Source organism: Sphaeramia orbicularis, chromosome 19 (genome assembly GCF_902148855.1).
Source record: "Sphaeramia orbicularis chromosome 19, fSphaOr1.1, whole genome shotgun sequence".
Taxonomy (NCBI): Eukaryota; Metazoa; Chordata; class Actinopteri; order Kurtiformes; family Apogonidae; genus Sphaeramia; species Sphaeramia orbicularis.
In genome coordinates, this window is record NC_043975.1 from 14,883,161 (window position 1) to 14,908,334 (window position 25,174).

Below are 25,174 nucleotides of genomic sequence, written 5' to 3' on the forward strand. Positions count from 1 at the left end.
GATTTACAGAGGCATTTTCATTCATCCCTTGTTTTTTCTTAACCATGCTGTGCACTGTCACGTCTGATTTGGGTCCGCACTGAGTCCGGTCTGAATACACATACATATCCGCAGAGTGTGTACAGCCGACTCCGGCGAATTCGTTAGGGGTCTGCCCCTAGTGGCCTGACTTATCAGTGCATGCCAAAGTTTTTGGACAGACAGATGAGCGGACAGACGACCAACTGATGACAATACCCTACAGCCAGCATGCCTGAGAGTAAAAAAAAAAATAAAATAAAGCAAAACAAAAAAACCCAACATATACCAACCTTTTGTGGCAGCTAAGACTAAGCACACATTTTTCTCCCTTTTTTTTTTGCTGCATCTGAGGAAAAATCTAATTTTACCATTAAGAATTTTACTGGGAATAAGTTTGAAAAACACATTTCAATCTTTAAAGGTTGAAGAATGAGCATCAGGAAACTTCTATGTGACTCTAGCACCCTCTAGTGGCTTGTTTTTGTGTTGCAGTGATGAAAACAAAGCTGACCAGTTTGCTCTATCTTAAAAACATGTATTTAGAAAACCACTGTGAAAATAAATACATAATTTAGTTAAATATACACTCCAGTAATCAACACTATCATTCAGTCTTCAAGCAAAACTTAAAAATGTGCAAATACTATGTACTTCATGACAGAGGAAAGATGACAATGAAGGTGTGAAATTTAGAATAATTTCAGAAAAAAAAAAAATACAGTGAACTCTTTCTGGACTGTGAGAACTTCTTAGTAAATCATATTAAAATTAGTTTCAGGACAAGGGAAACACATATGCAAAGGAACATGGCACTTATAATCAATGATAAATGAACTAAATTCACATCGGTAGTTGCTTCATATGTATCTTTCATACATGACTTGGTTGCCAGTGCATTAAGATATGTATCGTATTGGCCTCAGTGGTAGAGATGAATATCCTTAATGCAGAGATGCACATTCTAAACAAATGGGAGCTTTCTGTCTCCAGGGGAATGTGTAATATGTAGGGGTGAGGGGAAGGTGGGCATTGGGATGGGGCCTTTATCTTCCAGCCAGTCTGGGAGTGGCTGAGGGTCCTCCAGGAGGATATGGAGGAAGATGCTGAAGACAGGGAGGCCTAGAGGTCTCTGAAATGATCTGAGTGGTTTGGAGATAAGTAAAGACCAAACATGAAATACAACAACTACGTTTGATCCTAAGACTGTAATCCAGAGCAGGTGGATCTGAAAATATGGAGGTCTGGAGTGCGCCACAGTAATAAACACTTAATTTATGTTAACTGGCAGTAAACAGTCATGTCTTTTTTAGTAGCCTTATCTCCATCTTTAAATAAGATTTAAGGTTCTCATCATGGACATTTTCCTCTATAGCAGCGAGTGCCCGTTCTCCTCCGTCATGGTAATAAGCCAGCAGCTGCTCGGCATGTTCAATCCACACACAGTTATGACATCCGCTCATACAGCAGTATGTGGGAGCAGGCGGTGGGCCCTGGTCAGGCGACCAGGAGGAGGTTCTTTGGCTGGGCTCTGTGTCATTGCACTCAGATGAGTCAGTCAGTGTGGTAGGAGCAGTTGAATCTGTTCCAGCAGGTGAATCTGGTCCAGTAGACAGGCACCGAGTGGTTCTGCTAAGGAGTGTTTTCCTCCATGAGCTCTGCAGGCTGCACAACTGTGGCATACACAAAAATATACATTAGTCACTAATGTGGCAGCTACTGTCTATGGTTTGAACTGAATTTTAACAACATTTGGAAAACATGAAGCTCTATGGTATATAGGAAGAACACATATCAAAACCAATATAAATACACTCCACAGATTTAAGTGACTTTTACAATTTTCAGGATAAACTGACAAAGAATAAGAAAACAAAAACTAGTGATACAGCTCATGCAAATACATCATTTAAGGTCTGTCTTGGGTTCAGTATTTTTTGCCATCATTGGGCAAAACTTCCATGATTAATTGAATACATTGTAATTAAGTGATCTGAGAGCAAAAAAAAAAAAAAAAAAATTCACCCATTCCTTGGACTTTGTTTGTCGTTTCATTCACTTTTTTTCAGACAGAAAGGAGGTTTAATACAGGACATCTGCATGCAAGCAGGATTACTGCTTACAGTTCAGATTCTGTCAGATGCAATTCTATGGCTCTATTTTATGGATCCTGACAGAAGCTTGGAAAGGCTAAGCTATAGGTGTCCTCTTAGCAGAACAGCTGGGTTGGCCTGGCCTTAAACCCCTTCTCTGTTCAGGTTGAACCCCAGCCTCAGAACTGACTTAATGAAGCAAAACACTCAGACAGAAAAGCTTGGTGGTGATGTAATGACACATGACTAATCCCAGAGGCTGGTAACAAAACTCCAAAACTTTCTAAAAAGTTAGCAATTTAGATAAATTTCCTAAAAAGCATTTTTTAATTTTATCATTTTAGGTTTGAGAGGTTACATTCAGCACAGCATAGCTTCAGTTTTGTTTCTTGTTAATGCAGAATCGTCGTAGTTTCCTCTAACAATGATGCAATATCAAGTTCGTCAGCAACGTCATTTGTGTAACTGGTTTTGGTGTAAAAAGTTTAAAGACAGTGCTGACATTTTTACACATTTTATAACAATACCTCAGGAAACCTCTAGAAAGTGAGCGAACTAATTAACAGTAACTAGCTAGTTACTGAGAATCTGGGCTATAGATAGCGAAGTGTAGCATATAATAAGACACATTAGAATAATTCCACTGGATCTTACACATGATGAGAACTTCCCGGTGATTTAACAAAGGTGAATTTTGTAAAGCTGGTACAAAATTAAGTTGTAAATTCTGCTACTCTTCATCGGCTGTTTATTTAGTTAGCTCCATGCTAAAGCTAGCTGTTAACTCCTCACCTTCTGCACAGATACCGACGGTCTCAGCACTTTTACACCTACACACAGCATCGTACTAGCACCCAGAGGAGATGGTTATGTGTATAAACCATTCATATTCTCCAAGCTCTTTCCTGTTACTGTTTCACTCTCCCTTAAAACATCCACGCCTGAAGCTAGTTAGTTAGCTCCGGTCACATAACGCCGTACTGTGACCTCTGTGCACGGTTGTAAACAAAAGCGTTGATTGGCCACGTAAAAATAACTTTGCCCAATCACACACGCTCTTGTAAATATTAACCAATGAAATGTCTCAAACATTTTTTAGGGCGGGACAAAACGATATATGGTATTTTCAAGTTATGTCCAGTAGAGGGCGGCATTTCAATTGTATAGCCGATAAAATGATGCAAAAATCATCAGCACATTGACACAACACAGACCCAAACTGGTTTAGTGGTAAATTACCTGTAATACAGAACACTACACAGACATAACTTACATAACAGATGGGAAGCTGCTAAATTCATTGGGTATTTAGCAGGAGGATGTTCCAATTAATTTAAAAGATTAAGTCTTTAAGGCAGGGGTGTCAAACTCAAGTTAGTTAAGGGGCCACATAAAGCCCAGTATGACCTGCAGTGGGCCGGATCATTAAAATAATAACATAATAATACATAAATAATATCAATTCCAAAATTTGTATGTCTAATTTCTATGTTTTAGAGTGAAAAAAGTAAGATTATAGTATCAAAATTTCTACATCTACAAACTATCTTTTTAAAAAATATGGAAAAACATGAACCATGACCAAAATGAAATTCATTGAGAAAAAAAGTGCAATTTTAACAATTTATGCCATTATTTGGCCTCAGCTTCTCATTTTTACATGTTCATTACAATGCACAGATCACAGTGGATCTACAAATGCACAAAACATTTAATAACAGACAGAATATTGGTAAAATTACTCTTAAATCTCTTAAGACATTTCAGGTTGTTCATATTTGTTCAGGATTTTCACATTTTTTGTAAAAGGCTAGTCTGTTAATGTTAACATTTTTGTGTAATTTTACTTTTTTACACTCAAAGAGAAAAATATGTGGTTTTCATTATTTATACTTTATTATGATAGTATTTTACTGGTCTGACCCACTTTAGATGGAATTGAACTAAATTTATTTTGACATCCTTGAATGTGAATATCTTTAGTATAATTTTTGTATTTCACTAATTCATCCCGCGGGCCGGATTGGACCCTTTGGCTGGCCGGTTTTGGCCCCCGGGCTGCATGTTTGACACCCCTGCTTTAAGGCAAGGCAAGGCAAATTTAATGGTATAGCACCATTCATACACAAGGCAATTCAAAGTGCTTTACAAGCCCCAGCTTTAAGAGATGGACATTTGTTTATTGTTTTACTTTGTATAGTCAATGGTATCACAATTTTTAAAACAATGTTTGTTGGCTGGTCTCATCATGGGATCCATATTTACCCACTCTTATAGTATTCAGACCAAGAAAATGTTTAAAAAAAAAACCAAAAAACAAAAACAGGCTCGCATTTTTAACACTGCATTCAGAGGACATTACTCCAATAATAAACTAAGCAAACATCGCCACCTCTGGATGTTGCTCCTTCTTATGACAATGTTTAGGGGGTTTAGTCCCTTTCTGTTCCTTAATCCATATTCTACAAACTCAGTTTTTACCTCATCTTTCAATGAAATGTTGGTATTACCATAGGAACAGCCAACCTACTGTATGCCATTCACACACATCTGTCAAATATCTAACATTATCCTTTTTTTTTAACCACACTACACCCAAAAGTTCACAGGCCACTTTTGGTGACTGGATTTTCTCCAAAAGGAAAGCCCTTTGAAAGTTTCTTAGTGTTTCTTCCTTTGTAAATTTCCTTTTCCTCATCATTCTAACAGAATCATACTACTTCCTGCAGTCCAATTTTGTTCAAATATTTCCACAGAGGGTGTAGGAACAAAGTTTATTCAACCTCTGATTTTAAGCAGTTTGTAAATAATCCAGAAATACTGGGAAAGCTATAGGAATTGTATAGTTTAGGTGACCAAAAACTGAGGAATAATGTACATTCCTGAGTTCTAAAAAAAAAAAAAAATGCATTGTTTCAGGTAACAAAGATTGAGATACCAACTTAAGCTAAAACTTTTCTGCAGCAAGTAAATGAGTGTTTGAAAGTTGGTGGAAACATTTCCTAGATGTTTTCTGACTTTTGTTAATTATTACTGCAAAATGTACAATAACACTGTCTGGTCTAAGTTTAACATTGGCATCATAATGTCTAGAAAAATGCAATTAAGAAAGGAGACAGACCATAATAAGCATTAGTCTGTCCTTCAGAGATAATAAAAGTCCATGTAGTGTTGACAGATATTGTGGTTGACAAAAGTTGCTGCACTTAAAGTTCGTGTTTATATCATGTTGTTGCCATGCAGCACCACAGGTTCATCTAATTACACTGAAGCTGTTTGCAGCCAAGGGACTGAGACACAGAGCATCTCATCATCTGTTGAGACTTCCCAGATTCACACTTTTGTATAACTTTGTGGACGTTTACATAGACAAACAGGCTGTTTGTCTGCAACTATGTCTCCTGGCTCTCTACCCAAATCCGGTCTGTAGTTGAATGTGTCTGCTAGTGAACAGGTAATGTGCTCTGGCTTTTTAGAGTTGATCACATAATGACATTGTGAATACTGAAGCTGTAAACCTTAAAAAAAAAAAAAAAAAAAAAAAAAAAAGTAAACAAAACTAAGATATAGTAATGGGTGATAAGTCTTGTTTGTTGTCATAAGTGAACTCCTCTTAGAACTGTAATATTCACTAGCTGACCAATAAACATCACATATACAATTGAAATAGTTATAATAGTTGGAATATATTTGTTTATACCATGCAATGCTAACGGGCACATCACAATAAATGCATTTCTATCAAAGTCAAAGCCAGCTTTATTGTCAGTTTTGCCATACGTACATTGTATCCAGAAACTGAAATTACAAAATTGTGAGGCTCCATGGTGCAAAACGAACATAGTATAAAAAAAATACAAAAAATACAATAGAATATAACTAAAATATAACTAAAAACAGAATATAACTATAAACAGCAGAGGATTGAGGTGACAATTAATAAATAATAAAGGTGCAACAGTGAAGTAACAGATGATGTATTGAGTTAAAGTGACATATGCAGTCTGTGCACTATATATCAGTCCAGAGTACCATTCGTTTGTGCCCAAGATCTCATATCAATAACTAGAAGCACTCGGAGAGCGCAGACCTCCGCCAAGGCTGATCAGTGGCCCACCCTGTGGGCCCCCCCACGCCAAGGAGGTTATGTTTTTGCCAGGGTTTGTTTGTCTGTCTGTCTGTCTGTTTGTCTGTCCGTTAGTGTGCAACATAACTCAAAAAGTTATGGACAGATTTTGATGAAATTTTCTGGTCTGCGCCCCCCCCGTGGGCCCCCCCACCCCCGATCACCACCAAAATTTAATCATTTTTTCCTTATCCCATTTCCAACAAACCCTGAAAATTTCATCAAAATCTGTCCATAACTTTTTGAGTTATGTTGCACACTAACGGACAGACAAACAGACAGACAGACAGACAGACAGACAGACAAACAAACCCTGGCAGAAACAACCTCCTTGGCAGAGGTAATAACAGAGTCTGACTTTGACTGAAAGTTTTCAGCACAGCCCGGAAATCCTAAATAGGGTTCAGGTCTGGTCTCTGTGATGCCATGTGTGAAAATAATGTCTCATGTTCCTGCACCACTCTTTTACAAACCCCATGAGAACCTAGACCAGACCGACTGAATCGACCCCAGATCATAACACTGGCCCCACAGACTTGTTCTATAGGCACTAAGCATGATGGGTAATCATGTCATTCACCTCTTATTACTCTGGAACAGGGTCAATCTGGATTCATCAGATCACATGACTTTTATCCATTATGATCTCTACAAATTGATGGTTGTGCAGAAACAAGAAGCACCTCGCTACATCAGTTTGACTTAAGGAACTTGCTACAGCAGAAACATATGAATCACTGCGGTATTTTTATTTGAATTAACTCTTTCATGCATACTGGTCATTACAGTGGACAGTTATTCTCCAGCTGTTACCCTTGTACAGGGTGGGGAAGCAAAATTTACAATATTTTGAGGCAGGGATTGAAAGACAGTGTATGACCAATTAGTTTATTGAAAGTCATGAGAATTTATTTGCCACAAGAAAATTGACATAATAGAAAATGTTTTTATTCTATGTGTCCTCCTTCTTTCTCAATAACTGCCTTCACACGCTTCCTGAAACTTGCGCAAGTGTTCCTCAAATATTTGGGTGACAACTTCTACCATTCTTCTTTAATAGTATCTTCCAGACTTTCTCGCAATAGTTTTGCTCATAGTCATTCTCTTCTTTCCATTATAAACAGTCTTTATGGACACTCCAACTATTTTTGAAATCTCCTTTGGTGTGACGAGTGCATTCAGCAAATCACACACTCTTTGACGTTTGCTTTCCTGATTACTCATATGGGCAAAAGTTTCTGAAAAGGTATGGATAATAGTGTTAGGTATGATTATGACATCAATATATGTTTGGTTTCAAAACAATTGACGTAGTGCCTGCTGAGAAAAAACAACTAAATGTTCATTGTAAATTTTGCTTCCCCACCCTGTATATTCATGGGTTTTGTTATTATAGTTCCATATCAACCAACACAGTGAACACTTATGCACCATCTCATACACTGCAATTCGTACAATTACTGTAATTTTGCTGTTCTTGACAAACCTGATCTGCAGTAACATGTTTTATTGTAAATCAAAAGGCTTTTTGTCATATCTCCATAAAGTGAGTAATAACTAGAGTATGTTAAAATGTGGGCATTAGCAGCATTAAAAAATGTTTTGATTTCATAGTTTTCACACATTATATCACTTTCTGTTACTGTGTTTTAAATACATGTTTCTTTGCTTCAAAAATTAAACGCATGATGTCCAGCTGAGTGGACAATTTTGTATTTCCATAAAAAATAGGTTCTTAAAAATTTTTCTATTGCATTGTTTTTTTCATGACGAAAGAGGAATAAAAACACTCAAGAAAAGAATATTGACTAAGGTTCTCAAAATTCATGCATGAAAGGGTTAAATCCTGATGTGGACTTTCTATTGGCTGAACAGTGTATGGATCATATGAAGTGAAATCATATTTACATATACAAACTATGCATTAAACATATTAAAATTTGGAACGTCACATATCAACATATATTTACACATATACTCGATATTTATGAAGATATATTGTCAATGTGTATCTCCATATCTTCAAACAACGATAATTTATTTCCACATAGTATGTCATAACAGTATGTACAGTTTGTATAAATGGTGTTTTCATAGGAAAAAGTCACAAGAGACAAACGTAAAAACATAAATTAAGAGCAATTACATGAATTAAAAGTTACAATGCAGCATAAATAAAACTGGAGTTAAGAGAAATAAAAGCTAGACCTGGTACAGACACGTTACCTACTGTAAATCCCAGCCTTAACACATACACCTTTTAAGAGAAACCTTTAACCTTTAGGTAACACTTACAATAACATCACTCTTCATATTTGACCATACACTACATGTTATATGGGTGCTTCTATGACACTGGGTTCATTTTGGATTCTGGCACTTTGCCAGCTTTTAAGACCCAATAATAAAAAAGAAATTTTAACATATTTCCCTCCAGGATGTACCTAATGATGACCTCAGATAAATGAAAAAAAAAAAAAAAAAAAAATTATACTCTTGCTCTGAGCCATCCCAAAATTAAAGAAAATAGGACCAAAACTGGGACATGAAAAGCTACCAAGGTGTCAGTGCAATTCATCTGGAAAACATGACTTGAAATGGTCTTATATACCGCTGTAAATAAAGACACTGTGTGAAATATGGGGATCCTAGTGATTTTTCTAATCCAGACATGTGGGTTTCTCATGAATCAGCAGTCTCATTCCAGGTTTCGCTCACAACCCATTGGGTCTACTGGCATTACATACGGAACCTGCTCATTTAAAAAGCACATATAATTGTGAGTGACTTTGCAACAGCAGTAATTTTTGTGAAACACTCTTCCTTGCATATTTACTGCAAAATGTAGTCAGAAAATGTATCTGTGAGAGAATAAAAAGATATTAAAAAAAAAAGTAGCGCATCATTTTCGTGTCCTTTTTACCTCGTTACATGCAGATTTTTGTATAAAAAATAATATAAAATGTGTTTTATCTGAAAAATAGTTTCTCTTTTATCTCAGTAAATTTTTAAATACACCCAAAGTGCTTCCAAACTTGCTTCATAACAATAGTATACATCTTGTTTGAATTTTTAGCCACTCTTGTCCTGTTTCTAGGGACCAGTTTCATGGAAGCACCCATATTTCATTTCTATTAGGGACAAATGAACACAGTAGGCTGAGAGCTGCTCAACATCTCTGCACAGACACAAATTAACTGCACAGTGTTACTCAATGCATTTTGTTACAATATTTGTTATAATTTGAACACTGTTTTGTCCTTGAGGTGCTTTCACTGCCCTACATTGTGATGAATTACTGCACTGAGGGAGTATTATAACAGTGTAAAGCAGATTTGTTTGGTGAAACAGCTCCTTTATGCTGTACAGTGAGCTCTTAATGTATTTTTCTTTCCCATACTGTTTATACTGGGACACTTTTTGCTCTTAATGTATTTTTCTTTCCCATACTGTTTATACTGGGACACTTTTTAACTCTTTGACTGATTCGCTGATGCATGATTTGTGTGTGAAAGACAGAGTGTGTGTCAGTGTGTGTCCCAGTAGACCTCAGTGTTTGTAAGTCACTTCCATGGTAACGGTGCGGTGTGGAAACACAGCAGCTGCTCGGCCTGGCATGAGATACCAGGTGTGTGGTGGGGCATGTTATCTCACCAGAGGCCCCGCTCTGCTCACAATGTGACTTTATCCCAAAGAGAGGCTCTCCCTTCAGTCGCAGTCGCGCTTCATGACCCTTTATTCAAACACATAAAGCAAACCACACTTAAAAGGCTGCAGGTTTTACTCTGAAAGAGCAGATGGGTGGATAATAGTCTCGGAAGAGTAACATAGTTGTGTACACAAACGTGACTCTTTACAACAATGATGCAGCCTTACACCACGAGTAAGTGGTTTTATTCTTATCATAATAGAATAAATTTCCTCCCTGGGTTTTTATCAAGAGGGGTGGCTCATGTTTCATATCGCAGCTTGAATGGAAGATGGAAAAATACATCCTGTTCTATCAGGTACATCATTATGTGGTGTAAAGTCAATCCTTTTAACCTGGATGTAAGATGAGACTATGAGAACTACCTGGATATCTTAATATTACATCACATCTGTTATATTATATATATTAGAATGGTCTTTTTTATCCTTTAAAGACTTGTGATGTCTTTCTCATCCTTGGCAAAGAAACTCTGACACAAAAAGCATCTGTTTTTGTAACTGTCTTGCAGGAAAAAAAAATCTCTAGTGCACATCCTGATCTTTTGTATAACCTAAACATCCCAACTCAAACATCCACTGTCCACCAATACCATTCACTGATATAAACTGTTTAATACCTGGTGATCCACTAATTCTATCAATCCATGTAAATAATTGGTGTAAAATTGTCATCTTTTCATGTTCATCAGATATAGCCCATTTGGACGTTCAGAGGCTCCGTAGTGAACGTGGAAACACTGTCATCTTCTACAACATTGATTCACCAGTAAAACCCATGGAGTTGGATCAGTGACAGAGGATGGAGACACTGGGTTTATGTTCAGTTAATGATAGATTTTGCAGAAAAAAATATCTTTTTCTTCAGTTTTCTCTGTTTTTGATATAACAACCCTCAACTTCAGTCTGAGCTTTTATGAAAATCTATATGATCAGTGAATTAAATACAGCAAAATATCAGATTTTCAAGTAAAAAATGCAAAATACAGAGGATAATATGAGAGTAAATAATGATAAATCGCTTAAGAAAGGTTAAAAACTGAAAAAAATTCACTTGGGAAGTTACACAAAAGCATGGGTTAAATCAACTTCACACATTGTTTTACACCAAGTTATCAGATCATCAGCCTAATATTTGTTCACCGAAGTTATTTTGGTGGTAATTTTTTGGGTATTTTTCAGAAAATACCCATTCTGACTTCCCCACAAAAACTACAGCATTAGCAGTGAGTGAAGGATTCACTTCTTATTGCTCTTTGACAGCCTTACAAATGTTTAAATAGGTGCAGGAAGAATATACAAGTGACATAAAAACAATTATCAGAATGAAGCAGTTGGGGATGAATATGATTAAACGACAATCTGTATCAACTGCATTGTTTCAATCTGAAGGTAAAGTTTCTTTTTCTCATTACCTCAAGCATTTTTCTATGTCTATTCTATGTGTTGTGTTAGTGTCTAAATCTAACTAAACCTTCACCCTGACATTGCCAGAGCCTCAATGCAACATTCATGTGACGTTTTTAACACCATCAATGGCATGTTTGTACTTATATGTCATTTTAGGAGCAACAGGAAGCAAACTATGTTGTTGCTGGGGCTTGAGGACATGTTGAATACTTGAGGGAATAGTGGACACAACACCCTACAGATGATGACCCTGTCACCTGTGTCTGCAGCTGTTCACTTGAAATGGTGATAATATGTAAGATTATCTGTTATGCTAACTGTTTTAGGTATGTGACAGTGAAGGCCTGCAGCAGAAATATTGCAGTCGTTGTAATTCTAAGCAACACTGTCACAGTTCCAAGTCTGAAATGACGTCAGGTGGAAATATTAAACAAAATAACAGCTTTTCATTTCTTTGTAAGATGCGTCAGCAACTGAATCACAGCATGTGATTTAATGTGGGTCACGTTAAGATGATCTTGAGTGTTTAGTGTCAGCTTGTGTAGGTTGAGCTCAGGGAATCTGTTAAGTATGTCAGGTATGTGAACGCCGAGGAGGCTGAGGGGTTCATTTTTTTTCCCTCGCAAACACTCCCAGCCCCCCCAAGCTGGATTAGGTTTCCCTCAACACCTTCTCCCTGAAAATCCTGCAGCTTTCTTTACCTTTACGGTGGGGCCTTTAGCTCAGACTGAGGGAAAAATGAATTAAATCACATGTGTGACAAAGGACAGAAGCTCGGGGAGCCTATTTTTGTTTTAGTTATTTAGAACTGAAATGTTTCACATGACCCAATGGTTCCCAAAGTGCGGAGTGACGACTCCCATGAGCACTTGAGGGGATTCCTGAAGGATCCGTACAAATGAGTTTAGCATGGACACTAGTTCATGGATTAACCTTTCCTTATGTGAAACACTTAGAAATAATAACGAAAACATGAACTTTTCTTTTTATTGCTTCTCAGATCTCCATTAGTACATTATTATTACCTTTATTCTTATATATTATCATTATTACAGATACTTTATTGGAATATTTACTGCAACTTCAGACAAAACCACTCCTCCGGCAGTTTCACCTGTTCCACCCCCAAAAGAATAAGGGAAGAAAATGTCATATATATATATATATAAAGATCCACCAAAACATCCGCATGATAAGACCTGGTATCAGCCAAAGTCTTCAAAGGATACATTTTAAGGTTGGAAAACAGAGCTTAGAGAATTTACAACATGTTAATTGCACTAAACCAAACTTCTGTGGCTGTAACATGGAACCCAGTATTCCGCAAGTATTACCTGTGGCCCTCTGGTCAAAATTTTTACTGTAAATTACTTATTACCCTGTTTCAGTAAACACAGATGTCCTCTGATAACATTAGTCCCATGTGAATTGACACGTTTGTCATTTGCTCAGCCATTTTTATGATCCTCTCTCTATTTATTCTGTATATTAACTCACTTGGGCATCATGGAGGCAAGTATGAAGGGAGACGTTGTGCTAATTTAGCCTCATGAAACAACATATTCACTGAAAGAGCAAGCTCAAATCCTGCAGAAGAGCAAAAGGTGATCAGTTAATTGATGTGCATAGCAGGAAAAGATTCAATAAGTAGCTGTAAGAGGCAGCCTTAATATTAGATCAAGAGGTTTATATCAGTAAAACATAGACTTCATTTATCCTGAGCTGAATTTCTATATCACCTGTCCCCAGGTCTTATTAGTCCTGTCCAATAACAAGTGAAGAAAGCAAAAACAAAAACTGTTTATAGTAATAATAACCTGAATTTTAGTCCCTGGAGTAAAGCAATGCTCCGTTCTTGTAATTAGGCTTCTAATATCAACCCTAAATTATTTAAAATCTTTAATATTTTTAATATCTCAATCAATAAATCTATCAAATGCTATTCATATAGTGCCAAATCAAAGCAAACGTTATCTCATGACACTTTACATATAGAGCTGATCAAAACCAGACTCATTTAATCTAAAAAAAATATAACCAAAAACTTCCATATGCATAATATTAGAATTGCTTTGTGTTACATAAATCATCCTGTGTCCCTTTGTCCGGACCCTGGAGGCCTCCATTTCCCACCTTGACAACCACTGATCTTTCCCCAGTTGCTTTCATGCTGTGGTTTAACCTGGAAAGGTGTGTGATCCCTGTTCGTTTGTGCTTAATTAGACTCTTCCGTCCTGTTTGTCGTGTTCCCCACCCTGGAGGAGAAGCCTTTGCACTATGAAGGCCATCACAGTTATACGTTTTAGGAGTATAAATCTATCATAGAGTAAGCTGTGATAGAACAGGGGTATCAGAGTCATTTTCTTTCAGGGGACACATTCAGCCCAATTTGATCTCCAGTGAGCTGGAGCAGTAAAATAATAACATAATAACCTGTAAATAATTATAACTACAGATGTTTGTCTTTGTTGTAGTGCAAAAAATAGCATTAAATTATGACAATATTTGCATTTACAAACTACCCAAACAAAAAGACATAAATAACCTGAATAGACTGAGACTTCTTTAAGAAAATAAGTGTAATTTTGAGAATATTATGCCTCAACTTAAAACTTGTGTGCATTACAGATTGACTCTACAAACGAACAAAATATTTACTAACAGGCAGAATATTGTAAAATTGCACTTCATTTAATTTTTTGTTAAAGGATAGTATGCAAATATTTTCTTAATTTAATTGGGTTTTTCACTAAAACAAAGAGAAAAATTTGAAGTTGTCATTATTTGTAGGCATAATGTAATATATTTTTTTTCACATTTAAACCAACAAGAAAATTTGGAGTCATTATTAAAAGGGTATTATGCTTTTATTTTACTTGAGATCATTTTTGGTCTGTATGTGGAACCTGAACTAAAATGAGTTCAACACCCTTGACTGTCAATATCTTTAGTATAATTTTTGTAAATTCATCCTGCGGGCTGGATTGGAATTTTTGGCGGGCTAGTTCTGGCCCACGGGCCGCATGTTTGACACCCCTGTAATAGAACAAACAGTCCAAATATATATGTATATTTTAGCCAGGATTTAGCATTTAAGGATAAGATAATAAATCCTCCTCCTAATTCTTTTACAACTGATCACCATTTCTAAATATTCCTCTGTGTTTTCTCTGTAAACTCCATCCAGTCTTCTATTTCAGCCTTCTGACACATACATAAACATGTTTTGCCAATTCTGTCAAGTTACTTTTGCAGGTATGTCACTGACTTGTCATTTTGGGGTAGTGGCACGGCTGTGGGTAAATGAACAGTGTAGTCTTTGTGCGCTCAGGACAAAGCTGGTGCTGTGAGTCAGTCTGGAAGACCTTGAGGAAGGACACCTGAGCACCAAAACACCTCCCTGCTACCTTTTTAACCAGCGGCTTTGTACACAGACTGCCAGTTTCTGAGCTCATCGCTGCAAATCCACAAATGGGAAAGATATTTAGTTATCAGAGGCACTTCTGTTTGTGAGTAGAGTCACTGAAAGGTGGGTGATATAAGACAAAATAACAGCTTTTTCCTGTTTTGAGGGACTGCATTAAAGACTTTCTCCTGAGTGTTGACACAGCTGTGAATGTACAGTTTTATTCAGGGACCACTCCTCTATCTGAGGTACATTATATTAGCTCAGATAAGACAAACCCTGACAGATTTGACTGTTGCCATTGTTACTTTCCATTGATGCATTACTAAAATTCCTTTTCTATCTCTGGATTAAATTTTTTGACCATTCTTCCCCATTTATAGTAAAGTCAAGCTGTGTAAAGTTGCACAATGTGCAACAAGTTGTTAGAAAAGCTGCCAGGCCTTCGGTGCACACAGGGTTTCACAGGATTATCTCTGATGAGGCTAATCCTTCAGCTCCTGCAGAATGCCTGCAGCCACAACAAAGCCGCATATCGTTTATGCTTTAAGAGCTTTTAGATAACAGATAACCCCATTACATGAGAATATTTAGCAAGATTCTTGATTTTAAAAAGTAATATTAACCCACAAAGACCCAAACAACCACTGGCAATCAGAAGCATTTACTGACCTAAAATATTTAATAACTTTTGATCCATTAATTCTGTCAATCCATGTAAGTAATTGGTGTAAAATACAGTTTGTCATCTTAGATATGACCCATTTGGATGTTCATAGGCTCCATAGTGAACGTGGAAACACCGCCATTTTCTACATCTTAATCTGAGCTTTTACGAACATCTATATGATCAGTAAATTAATATATGGGAAAACACCTGATTTTCACAGAAAAAAATCACATACGAAAGGTTAAATAGACAGAAAAATGACAATAGTAGCAGTAGGTCTTTATGGGTTAAAAGAGGATGGAAGTAGGACTGGGAAATATATTGAAATAAATGGATTATTTGAAGTTGTTCTGTATGAAAATCATTGTGAAAATCCAAAATGCCTCAATTGTAAAGTTGAACATTACTCTTCGATGCTTTTCTTGCTCAACAAAAAAGTCAAAATGCAACTTTTTTTGCTGTTTGTAATGTATTAATTGTGACTGTGTTTCTCCATTCAGATGTGGCATATGTGTTTACTAAAGAAAGTGTGTTTTTGAGTCATGATTTGCGTGCAGTTCATGTAGACAGAAATTAACTGATTAAAGCTGCAAGTTGTCCATAGCATTGCAAAAATTGAGATTTATCCCCTGTCCATGCTAGGATTTGTGAATATTTTGAAAAACTGATATTTTCCTCTATGTTTGGGCCTCTTGTTCACCTGAAAGCATTTTCAAAAACTCCGGTTTGTGCGCATCCATGTGTTCAGGGAAAATGGAGAGATTGGAAAACAATGGCATCCCACCCCATTTTGGTCATGTCTATTATGTGTTTGTGTAATAAAAGCCACAGCTGAAACATCAGATCCAGTTGTATAGATGACCTGCAGTAGATCGAGGTCTGCACAGATACCTTAGGGAGATGGACTGGACTGGTGTTATGGACAAATCCACAACATGTAACAAATATACTTCCACAACCAACACTTAACCCATAAAGACCCAGCATAATTTTTTGTAGCATTTTTTCTCTATTTTTTCTCTGTTTTCTTAAGTGATTTATCATCATTTATTTTAATAATTTGCTCTGTATTTGGCGTTTTTCCAGTGAAAATCATGTATTTTTTTTTGCATTTATTTTACTGATCACGTAGATATTCATGAAAGCTTAGATCAAAATTGTGGGTTATTTTAATCAAAAACAGAGAAAACTGAAAAAAAGTGACTTTCCAATACAGTATATCATTAATTAAACATAAATCAAGTGTCTCCATCCACTGTCATTGATTCAACTCCATGGGTTTTACTGGTGAATCAATGTTGTAGAAGATGACGGTGTTTCCATGTTCACTACGGAGCCTCTGAACGTACAAATGGGTCATATCTGATGACCTTGAAAAGATGACAAACTGTATTTTACACCAAATATTTCCATGTATTGATAGGATTAGTGGATCAACAGGTATTATTAAACAGTTTAGATCAGTAGATGGTTTTGGTCACCAGTGGTTGTTTGGGTTTTTATGGGTTAAGGAAGCTAAAGTTTATAACTGAACTGTTGCTGCTGCTCAGAAACAAGTCTCTGCAGGTAATTCCAGTACTTTCCACGGTGTACACAGGTTATATAACACTAACTATGGTTTATTCGAGCATTTGTACCAATTTGTCTTTTTGTGTTGTTGTGTGGACAAAGTTAGTTTGTAAAATAAAGGTCATGAGGACAGAATTTTTTATAAAACTGATAAGTTTTATAAAAACAGAACTTTAAATCTGCGTTCCCTCATGTCTGTTTTGTCTTATATCTAATTTTCTCTGATTTTCTTTATGTTATTTTAATGCTGCATACGCTGACTTAACTGTAGTTTCCATCTGGCTTCATCTATGTGTTTTATATCCTTTTAGCCTTGTGTCTTTTGTTTTCGTCTTGGTTTATCTTTCAGGTAATTTTTTATGCTTGATATGCACTGATAGTTAAACAGTCGTCTTTATTATGTGCTATTGTTCCCTCCATTTAGCTTGAAATCCATCTTGATATTCAACATCCAAGAACTAAGATGCAAAAGGACTGTTGTCTGTGTACTGCAGTGCAAAACAACAAAAAAAAGTTGCAGCAACAGAAAATCACACAAAAGGAGCAAACACTGCAAATCGAGATAAGATAAGTTTACTTTAAAAAAAAAATTGCAAAAAGTGGCTGCCTTAAAAAAATGAAGTAATGATTAATGAACTTCACTAAATATATTTTGTTAAATCAACTTGAAATTTAGTGAATTGAACTTAATTACTTGAGTGTAATAACTATGTAAAGCAGTTGATGTGACAGAAAATTTTAAGTTAAATGTACTTAAAAAGTTCATTAATCATTACTTAATTTTTTGAGGCAACCACTTTTCTCAAATTTTTTTTTAAAGTAAACTCAACTTATTGGGGCTTACAGTGGACAGATGAGTATAAAAAATAAAAACTGAAAACTGCATAAATATAAATATAAGATTAAAATATAAAAGGAAAGATAATTGTACGTTGGTTTTAAAACCAGATAATTAAATTAACTCTAATTTTCTGAAGGTGGTCAATAATTCCCTTTGAATGCATCAAGACAGTGTATGAGATAGGAGGAGGAGATAAGGCTCGCAGAATCAGTAACATCTTTTAAATCACTTCTTGAAACACATTTTTATAGACTTGCATTTATGTGATGTTGACCCTTTTTAATGTTGAATATTTAATTTTACCCTGTTTTGGTTATTCATTTATATTGACATACATGATGTTGTTTTATTTCATTCCTTCATTTTTGCATTGATTTGACAGCATCATGTTACATTATTTCCGCCCTCTCTTCTTCTATACACTCAAATTTATTTGGAGTGTCATGTTTTCATGTTTGCTGTACATATCTCTTTTATTGTGCTGTTTTCTGTTTTAGTGTATTTGCTTGCATCTTGTATTCTGCTGTTGTGCCCTTCTGCTTTGTCTGTCAAAGCACTTTGTAAACTCAGTTTTTAAAGGTGCTATATAAATAAAGTTATTATTACGAAAGTACAGATATATATGTCAATAGCAGAGTAAAAAGTAAAAGCGGAAAAGAAAACAAATACTCAGATACAGAAAATTCCGACATCTGATACAAACCAAATGCAAAAACTGCCTTACATTGATACAGATCAGTGACTTCAATGTACATATAAAAGTGAGCGCTTTATGTAGGAAAATCTCACAATGAAACAAGGATATAAAACTATCACTGTTTAGAGCCATATAATTTGCAAACCAAACAGCTCAGTGAAACGGCTCTGTGTTTTTCAGATCAGGCTGCTGGTAAATCATTCCTGAGCTCACCCGAAAGGTCACATGAAGTTTGTGCAGGTTGAGTTATTTCAAATGAATGCACATTAGATGCATGGTATGTTTCTGTACATTCGTGGCAGTGAAGTGGACCTGGATGTTAACACCTTCGTCACTAAACACCTTCAGACTCAGCAGCAGCAGCAGGACATAAAGCTGTTAATAAACAACAGAGCGGTTCGCATGAGTCATAAAACTCTGCTTTAATTAAAACGAATACATGTGCAGTAAACAGGAAATGTGAATGTTACTTTAACATCTTACACAAATTAAATAAGGTCTGTTAATGTGAACTTTACTCAATCTGACTTTGGTTCAGAGGTGGGAGGGAGGTGGGTGCTACTTTGGAAGGACAGAGGTGCTACAACTCTGTGATCTTTCAAAACTTTATTGGCGTAAACAGACGCCAAATGTAGAACGACCTCTGGAATGACCTCTGTGTGAGGAGCTGTGCTTTATTTTTTTACAGTGAAAGTGTATACAAATGTGTGAGTAGCAGCCCTGACTTAAAATCAATCAGGTAGTCCATACAAAGATCCTTTAGCTATTTTTATACACTTTGAAACCATAGTAGGACACAGAAAATCACTGTATCAGATTTAACCCATAAAGCAGTGTTTTTCAACCTTGCGGTCGGGACCCCATGTGGGGTCACCTGGAATTCAAATGGGGTCACCTGAAATTTCTAGTAACTGAACCCCCCCCCCCAAAAAAAAGAAAGAAAGAAAAAAAAAAAAGTACTAGTAAAAAATGTACTAATAAAAAATATACGGTGAGTTGATATGAGACAATCCCAATCCATAAAAGCCATGACAAACTGTGAAGCTGAAACTGAAGCACTGTGGTACCGTTTATCTTTCAAATGTTCATTGTGGTTGGTTTAAGATGCTGCAGCTCTTTCATAATTCATAGTTTGAGTTATTGTTTGTTCAGTATTAATTGTCAGCCTTGTAAATACAAAGTTGGACTGACTGTACATATCCTGACCAAGGAAACTAAAATTCTCACTTTGTGCAGTAATCTACACCTGGCTTTTCTGCCTCCGTCCACAATAATATACATTATATAGACTAAATGTCCTCTAAAAATAACGTTTATTTGCAACATAGTATAGCGAACTATTACATGATCAAAAACAAATTGATTTTAGCAGAAAAAAAAAAAAGTCTCAGTTTTGAATGTCTGGGGTCGCTAGAAATTTGCAATGTTTAAATGGAGTCATGAGTAAAAAAAAGGCTGAGAACCACTGCCATAAAGGCCCAGGGCTACTTCTGTGTCAGTTCCTAAATGCTTTTTTCTCTCTATTTAATCTTCTTTAAATTATTTATCATCATTTATTACAACATCATCCTCCATATTTTCCATTTTTCACTGTGATTCATGTATGCTCCTACTGTGTGAGAGTGTGGGTGCTTGAAAAGGGTGGGTATTTTTGGATTTATCTCAATGTAAAATGTGTTGCATTATTGTTACATGTGTTATTTATTCTTTGTGCCTGGGCCCCACTCAGAAAAGCTCTTCAGCTTCCCAGGCTGTCCCATTTCACACAATGTAAAGGCAAAATGTAATGTTTTTACACTTGGGTCTTTTAATAGATATGTGAATAAATAAGTGAAACAAGTACAACAGAGGACCCAAGTGCAGAACCAGGAACTCAATGTGAACAGTCTTTATTCACAGGCAGACGAACAACAGACAAGGAACAGGCAGCAGGTAAGTCGGGGACAGGAGAAGGGTCGGTAACCGGGAAAGCCAGACAAAGCCAAAGGGACGAAGACAGGAGACGTGGTCAGGGATGGAAGGGAGGTCGGTCATCCAGGGATCAGGCAAAGAGACGTGGTCAGGCAAAGGCAGGTGGGTACCGGGGAGTAGACAGGCAGACGTGGTCAAACAGACAGGCAGGTGAATATGCAGGCGGGGCAGGTCAGAAACGGTCAGGATGAGGATCAGGATCAAAGGTTCAGGCAGGAAAAACGTTGGATAGTCGAACACGAGGTAGAAACAATCTGGCAGAGAACAGAGGGCAGAGGGGTGAATATATACGCCCAGCCTGATGAGCTCCAGCTAAACTCACAGGTGAGCGGAGTTAACTGATTGAGGAGGTGTGGCTGAGAGAGAGATGAGGAGGGACAGACATGTTAAAATAAATAAATTTAATTTCTTATATTCAATTTAGATGTTTATAAAAAGAGTGAGTTTTTCAGCAAAATATATCAATAAGTGAACATAAACCAAGTGTGTCCATCCACTGTCATTGATCCAACTCCATGGGTTTGATTGGTGAATCAGTGTTGTAGAATATGACAGTGTTTCCACGCTAACTACAGAGCCTCTGAACGTCCAAAATGGATCATATGTAATGACCATGAAAAGACGACATTTTATACCAATTATTTACATGTATTGATAAAATTAGTGGATCAACACGTATTGAACATTATAGATCAGTAGATACTTTTGGTAGGCCACGAAGGTTTGGGTCTTTAAGGGTTAAGTATAGCATTTACAGTCAGCTTCAAGCCAGTAATTATTGTGAGCTAAAATGAAGAATCTGTTTCTTATGTAGCCAATCTCAAACATATACTTTTTTTTTTTTTTACCTACCAACAACATTGCATTTTCCTACCAGCTAGTGGTAATAAGGAATTAACATCAGTCACTTTATTATTTTTGTGCTCCATATTTTAAAAGAAAAAGCCAAATGTACAACTCAAGCTATTAGCTGTAAAAATAATACCTCTTTTATTTCCCTTAGGACTAAACTTATTGAGTTTCCTTGTCGATATCCTGTAATTTGCAACAAAATACCATCTACTTTTTTTGGAAATTATGCGACTTTTTGGAACACAACCCTATAATTAAGCAACAATATGTAGCAATGATAACTAACACAGTGTTTTGCAGCATAAATCCATATAGTTATGCTTTTAATTTAACATTTAATTATTTTTCTATTTGTTTAAATCCTGTTAAATATGTAGACATTTCTACAATTAATCTCACTTACCAGGCAGATAAGTGCATTTCAAAGGAGTCATATGTCCAAAGGAAGTTGGAAACTTATTCCTATTCATCTAATAAATTCATGTTCAATATTTGCTTTGATTTTGTGTCTTTTCCCACATAGAAAATAAATTACAAGAGTACAGACTTTTCTCCATATTCTACATTCTGCTTTTCCCTTCTACCTTACATCTGAATTTCTCATGTCACTGGAATCATCAACTTCCTGTTTGGTGCTTTAACTGCAGTTGTCAAACAAATTTACTGCAGTCAAATATACTGTGTTTACTTTGAAATGTAGTGCAGTTGTAGTGTAAAGTAGCAGAAAACAGAAAGTTCTCAGGGAAGGTATTAATTCACTTTTTGACACAATTGACTTCTATCATGTGTAAATAACCTGTGTTCCTTTCTATTATATCCTGAGTTAAGTAGAGTTTACTGATATTATGAATGCTGCCTCCTCAGCTTATGTGTGTGTTTATGCTATTAACTGATTGGACCAACTTGTCAGAGGCCCAGTACCTGCTCTATCAGCAGGATGCAGCCGCCGGCTTGTAGGACCAATTAGCTCTCAGTGAGACATCTCTCACACTCCTGACACTGCTGTTCCAGGAAGCTGCTGTACAGCAATATTCACCCATGACTCACAACCCATCAGCCTATGATAATAACAACAAGCTGTGGTCTCATGCACATATTTAGATTTCAAGCACTTCTTTTTACTGTTGTCACATATGTGCATGTTTATATCCTGAACATGGAGGCTGTTTTTGTGTGTGTGTGTTTGTTTTGGCCCTGCCTTTTACCAGGCCACAGTTTTATCTTAATCTGTCATGCCTGGGTAAACAAAAGAATAATAAAAAAAAAAAAATGGTTTCACATTAATACAAATAAAGACCCAGTGCTACTTTTATGGTTGTTCCCAAATGATTCTTTTATCTATAACATTTCTCAAGCAATTTGTCACCATTTATTATGAAATTATCCTCTGCATTTTGCATTTTTCCAGTGAAAATCAGGTATTTTCTGATATTTAATTTACAGATCATATAGATGTTCATAAAAGCTTAGATTAAACTTGAAGGTTATTATACAAAAAAAAAAAAAAACCCAGAGAAAACTGAATAAAAAGTGACTTTTTTGGTAAAATATATCATTAACTGAACATAAAACAAGTGTCTATGACTGCTGTTATGTATCCAACTTTATGGGTTTTACTGGTGAATCAATGTTGTAGAACACAGGTGTCAAACATGCGGCCCGGGGGCCAAAACCAGCCTGCCAAAGGTTCCGGGATGAATTTGCAAAGCGCAAGTTAGGGCATCAAACTCAAAAATAATATCATAATAACCTATAAATAATGACAACACCATTTTTTTCCCTGTTTGATTTAGTGCAAAAAACATTAAATTATGAAAATATTTACATTAAGAAACTATGCTTTAACAATAAAATGTTAGTAACCAGAACAAATATGAACAACCTGAAATGTCTAAAGAAAATTAAGTGTAATTTTAACAATATTCTGCCTGTTACTAAAAGTTTTGTGCCTTTGTAGAAGTCATATGTAATGCACATGTATAAATGATAAGTCGAGGCATAATATTGATAAAACTGTGCTTATATTTTTGAACAAATTTCATTTTTTTCAGGTCATTCACATCCTTTTTGCTTGGATAGTTTGTAAATGTAAATATTGGGATAATTGAATGTTATTTTTTGCACTAAAACAATTTGGAGTTGTCATTATTTATTGGTTTTTGTGCTATTATTTTCTGGTCCGGCCCACTTCAGATAAAATTGGACTGAATGTAGCCCCCGGAAGAAAATGAGTTTGACACCCCTTTTGTAGAAGATGACAGTGTTTCTATGTTCATTACTGAGCCTCTGAACGTCTAAATGGGTCATATCTGATGACCATGGAAAGATGACAAACTGCATTTTACATCAGTTATTTATATGTATTGATTAGATAAATGGATCAACAGGTATTAAACATTTTAGATCAATAGATGGTTTTGGTCGCTGGTGGATGTTTGGGTCTTTATTGGTTAAAATGACAGTTCAGTAGTTTTTTGTTGTCACAGATGTGAGCCTGTCATTCTGTTGATTTTATATAAAAATAGAGACTCCATGATGTTTGTGGAGTGATGTTTTAAAAGAAGTCTGTGAAACTCATAACACATTTGTAGGTTAAAACCTCTCAGACATCACACACATAGCATGTTTTCACCAAATGGAGAGAGGGTGGAGCACAAACTGACCAACTCAGCCAGTCCACAACACAGAGTATGGATCCTTCTGTCAATACACAACCAAATCGGATCGTAAGTGCCTGTTAACTGTCACCTGTTCTTAAAACAAACACTGACATGAACTGGCAGTTTAACAGAGCTCAAAGATTTAGGGGAGTGAACTTTGTCAAACAGAGCTAATTTCAATGTCAGTCTGTATAGTCAAACTCGATACAGAAACAATAGTAAAGTCTGTCTGTTAACGTTGGATAAGCAGTCATTCATGTGTAACAGTTCTTATTTGTTATTTCATATTAGTGAATGTTATGTTCCCTCGTCCTTTTTGTTTTCTCTCTGGTGGCAGTAACATTATCGATTGCCACTGTCCCACATTAAGCCATAAAGACCCAGGGCTGCTTTTATGGCAGTTCCAAAAAGATTTTTTCTCTCTATTTAACCTTTCTTAAGCAATTTATCACCATTTATTATAATATTATCCTCTGTATCTTGCACTTTTAATTATTTAATTTATTGATCTTCTAGATGTTCATTAAAGCTCAGATTAATGTTGATTATTATATCAGAAACAGAGAAAACTGAAGAAAAAGTGACTTTTTCAGCAAATTACGTCATTAACTGAACATAAGCCCAGTGTGTCCATTCATTGTCAGTGATTCAACTCTATTGGATTTACTAGTGAATCAATGTTGTAGAAGATGATGGTGTTTCCATGTTCACTATGGAGTCTTTGAACATCCAAATGAGCCATATCTGATGACCAAGAAAAGATGACAAACTGCAGTTTACAACAGTTATTTACATGTATTGATAGGATTAGTGGATCATCGAGTATTAAACATGTTAGATCAGTAGATGTTTTTGGTCACCAGTGGATGTTTGGGTCTTTATGGATTAAATACATTTCAATAAACTCAGGCAACAAGTGAAACCTAATTCTTAACATTAGAATCAATACAGATCCCACGCTAAATAAAGATTTCATCCGTGACTGTAAACACAGACCGAGCTCAGCTGGAACATTCCTTTTGGGACGATCAGTCGTCACGTCCATATCCCAATCAGAATCAGTTGATAAGTGCGTGCCCAGAGTGTGTTTATGCATAGTTTTTGTAGCTGATGTGTGTCTTTTTCCATTGTCTGACATGAAAAGACAACGTGA

The 25,174-nt window shown here is 36.1% G+C and overlaps 1 protein-coding gene across 1 annotated transcript; it reads right to left on the reverse strand.

Annotated features, from left to right (window-relative positions):
* Positions 1–606: 606 nt before the first annotated feature.
* On the reverse strand, positions 607–3,096 carry oxld1 (oxidoreductase-like domain containing 1). Its single transcript, XM_030121763.1, has 2 exons — positions 2,904–3,096; positions 607–1,691 (listed from the first exon to the last, which is right to left on the reverse strand). Exons 1-2 carry the CDS (start codon positions 2,952–2,954, stop codon positions 1,317–1,319), a joined length of 426 nt encoding a protein of 141 aa, XP_029977623.1. The 5' UTR covers positions 2,955–3,096; the 3' UTR covers positions 607–1,316.
* Between the last annotated feature and the right edge of the window lie 22,078 nt (positions 3,097–25,174).

Coding starts and splice junctions, on each gene's coding strand:
- oxld1 (XM_030121763.1), bottom strand. CDS start 2,954: ATGCTGTGTGTAGGTGTAAAAGTGCTGAGACCGTCGGTATCTGTGCAG. Junction 1,692..2,903: donor CGTCGGTATCTGTGCAGAAG/GTGAGGAGTTAA, acceptor TGTATGCCACAG/TTGTGCAGCCTGCAGAGCTC.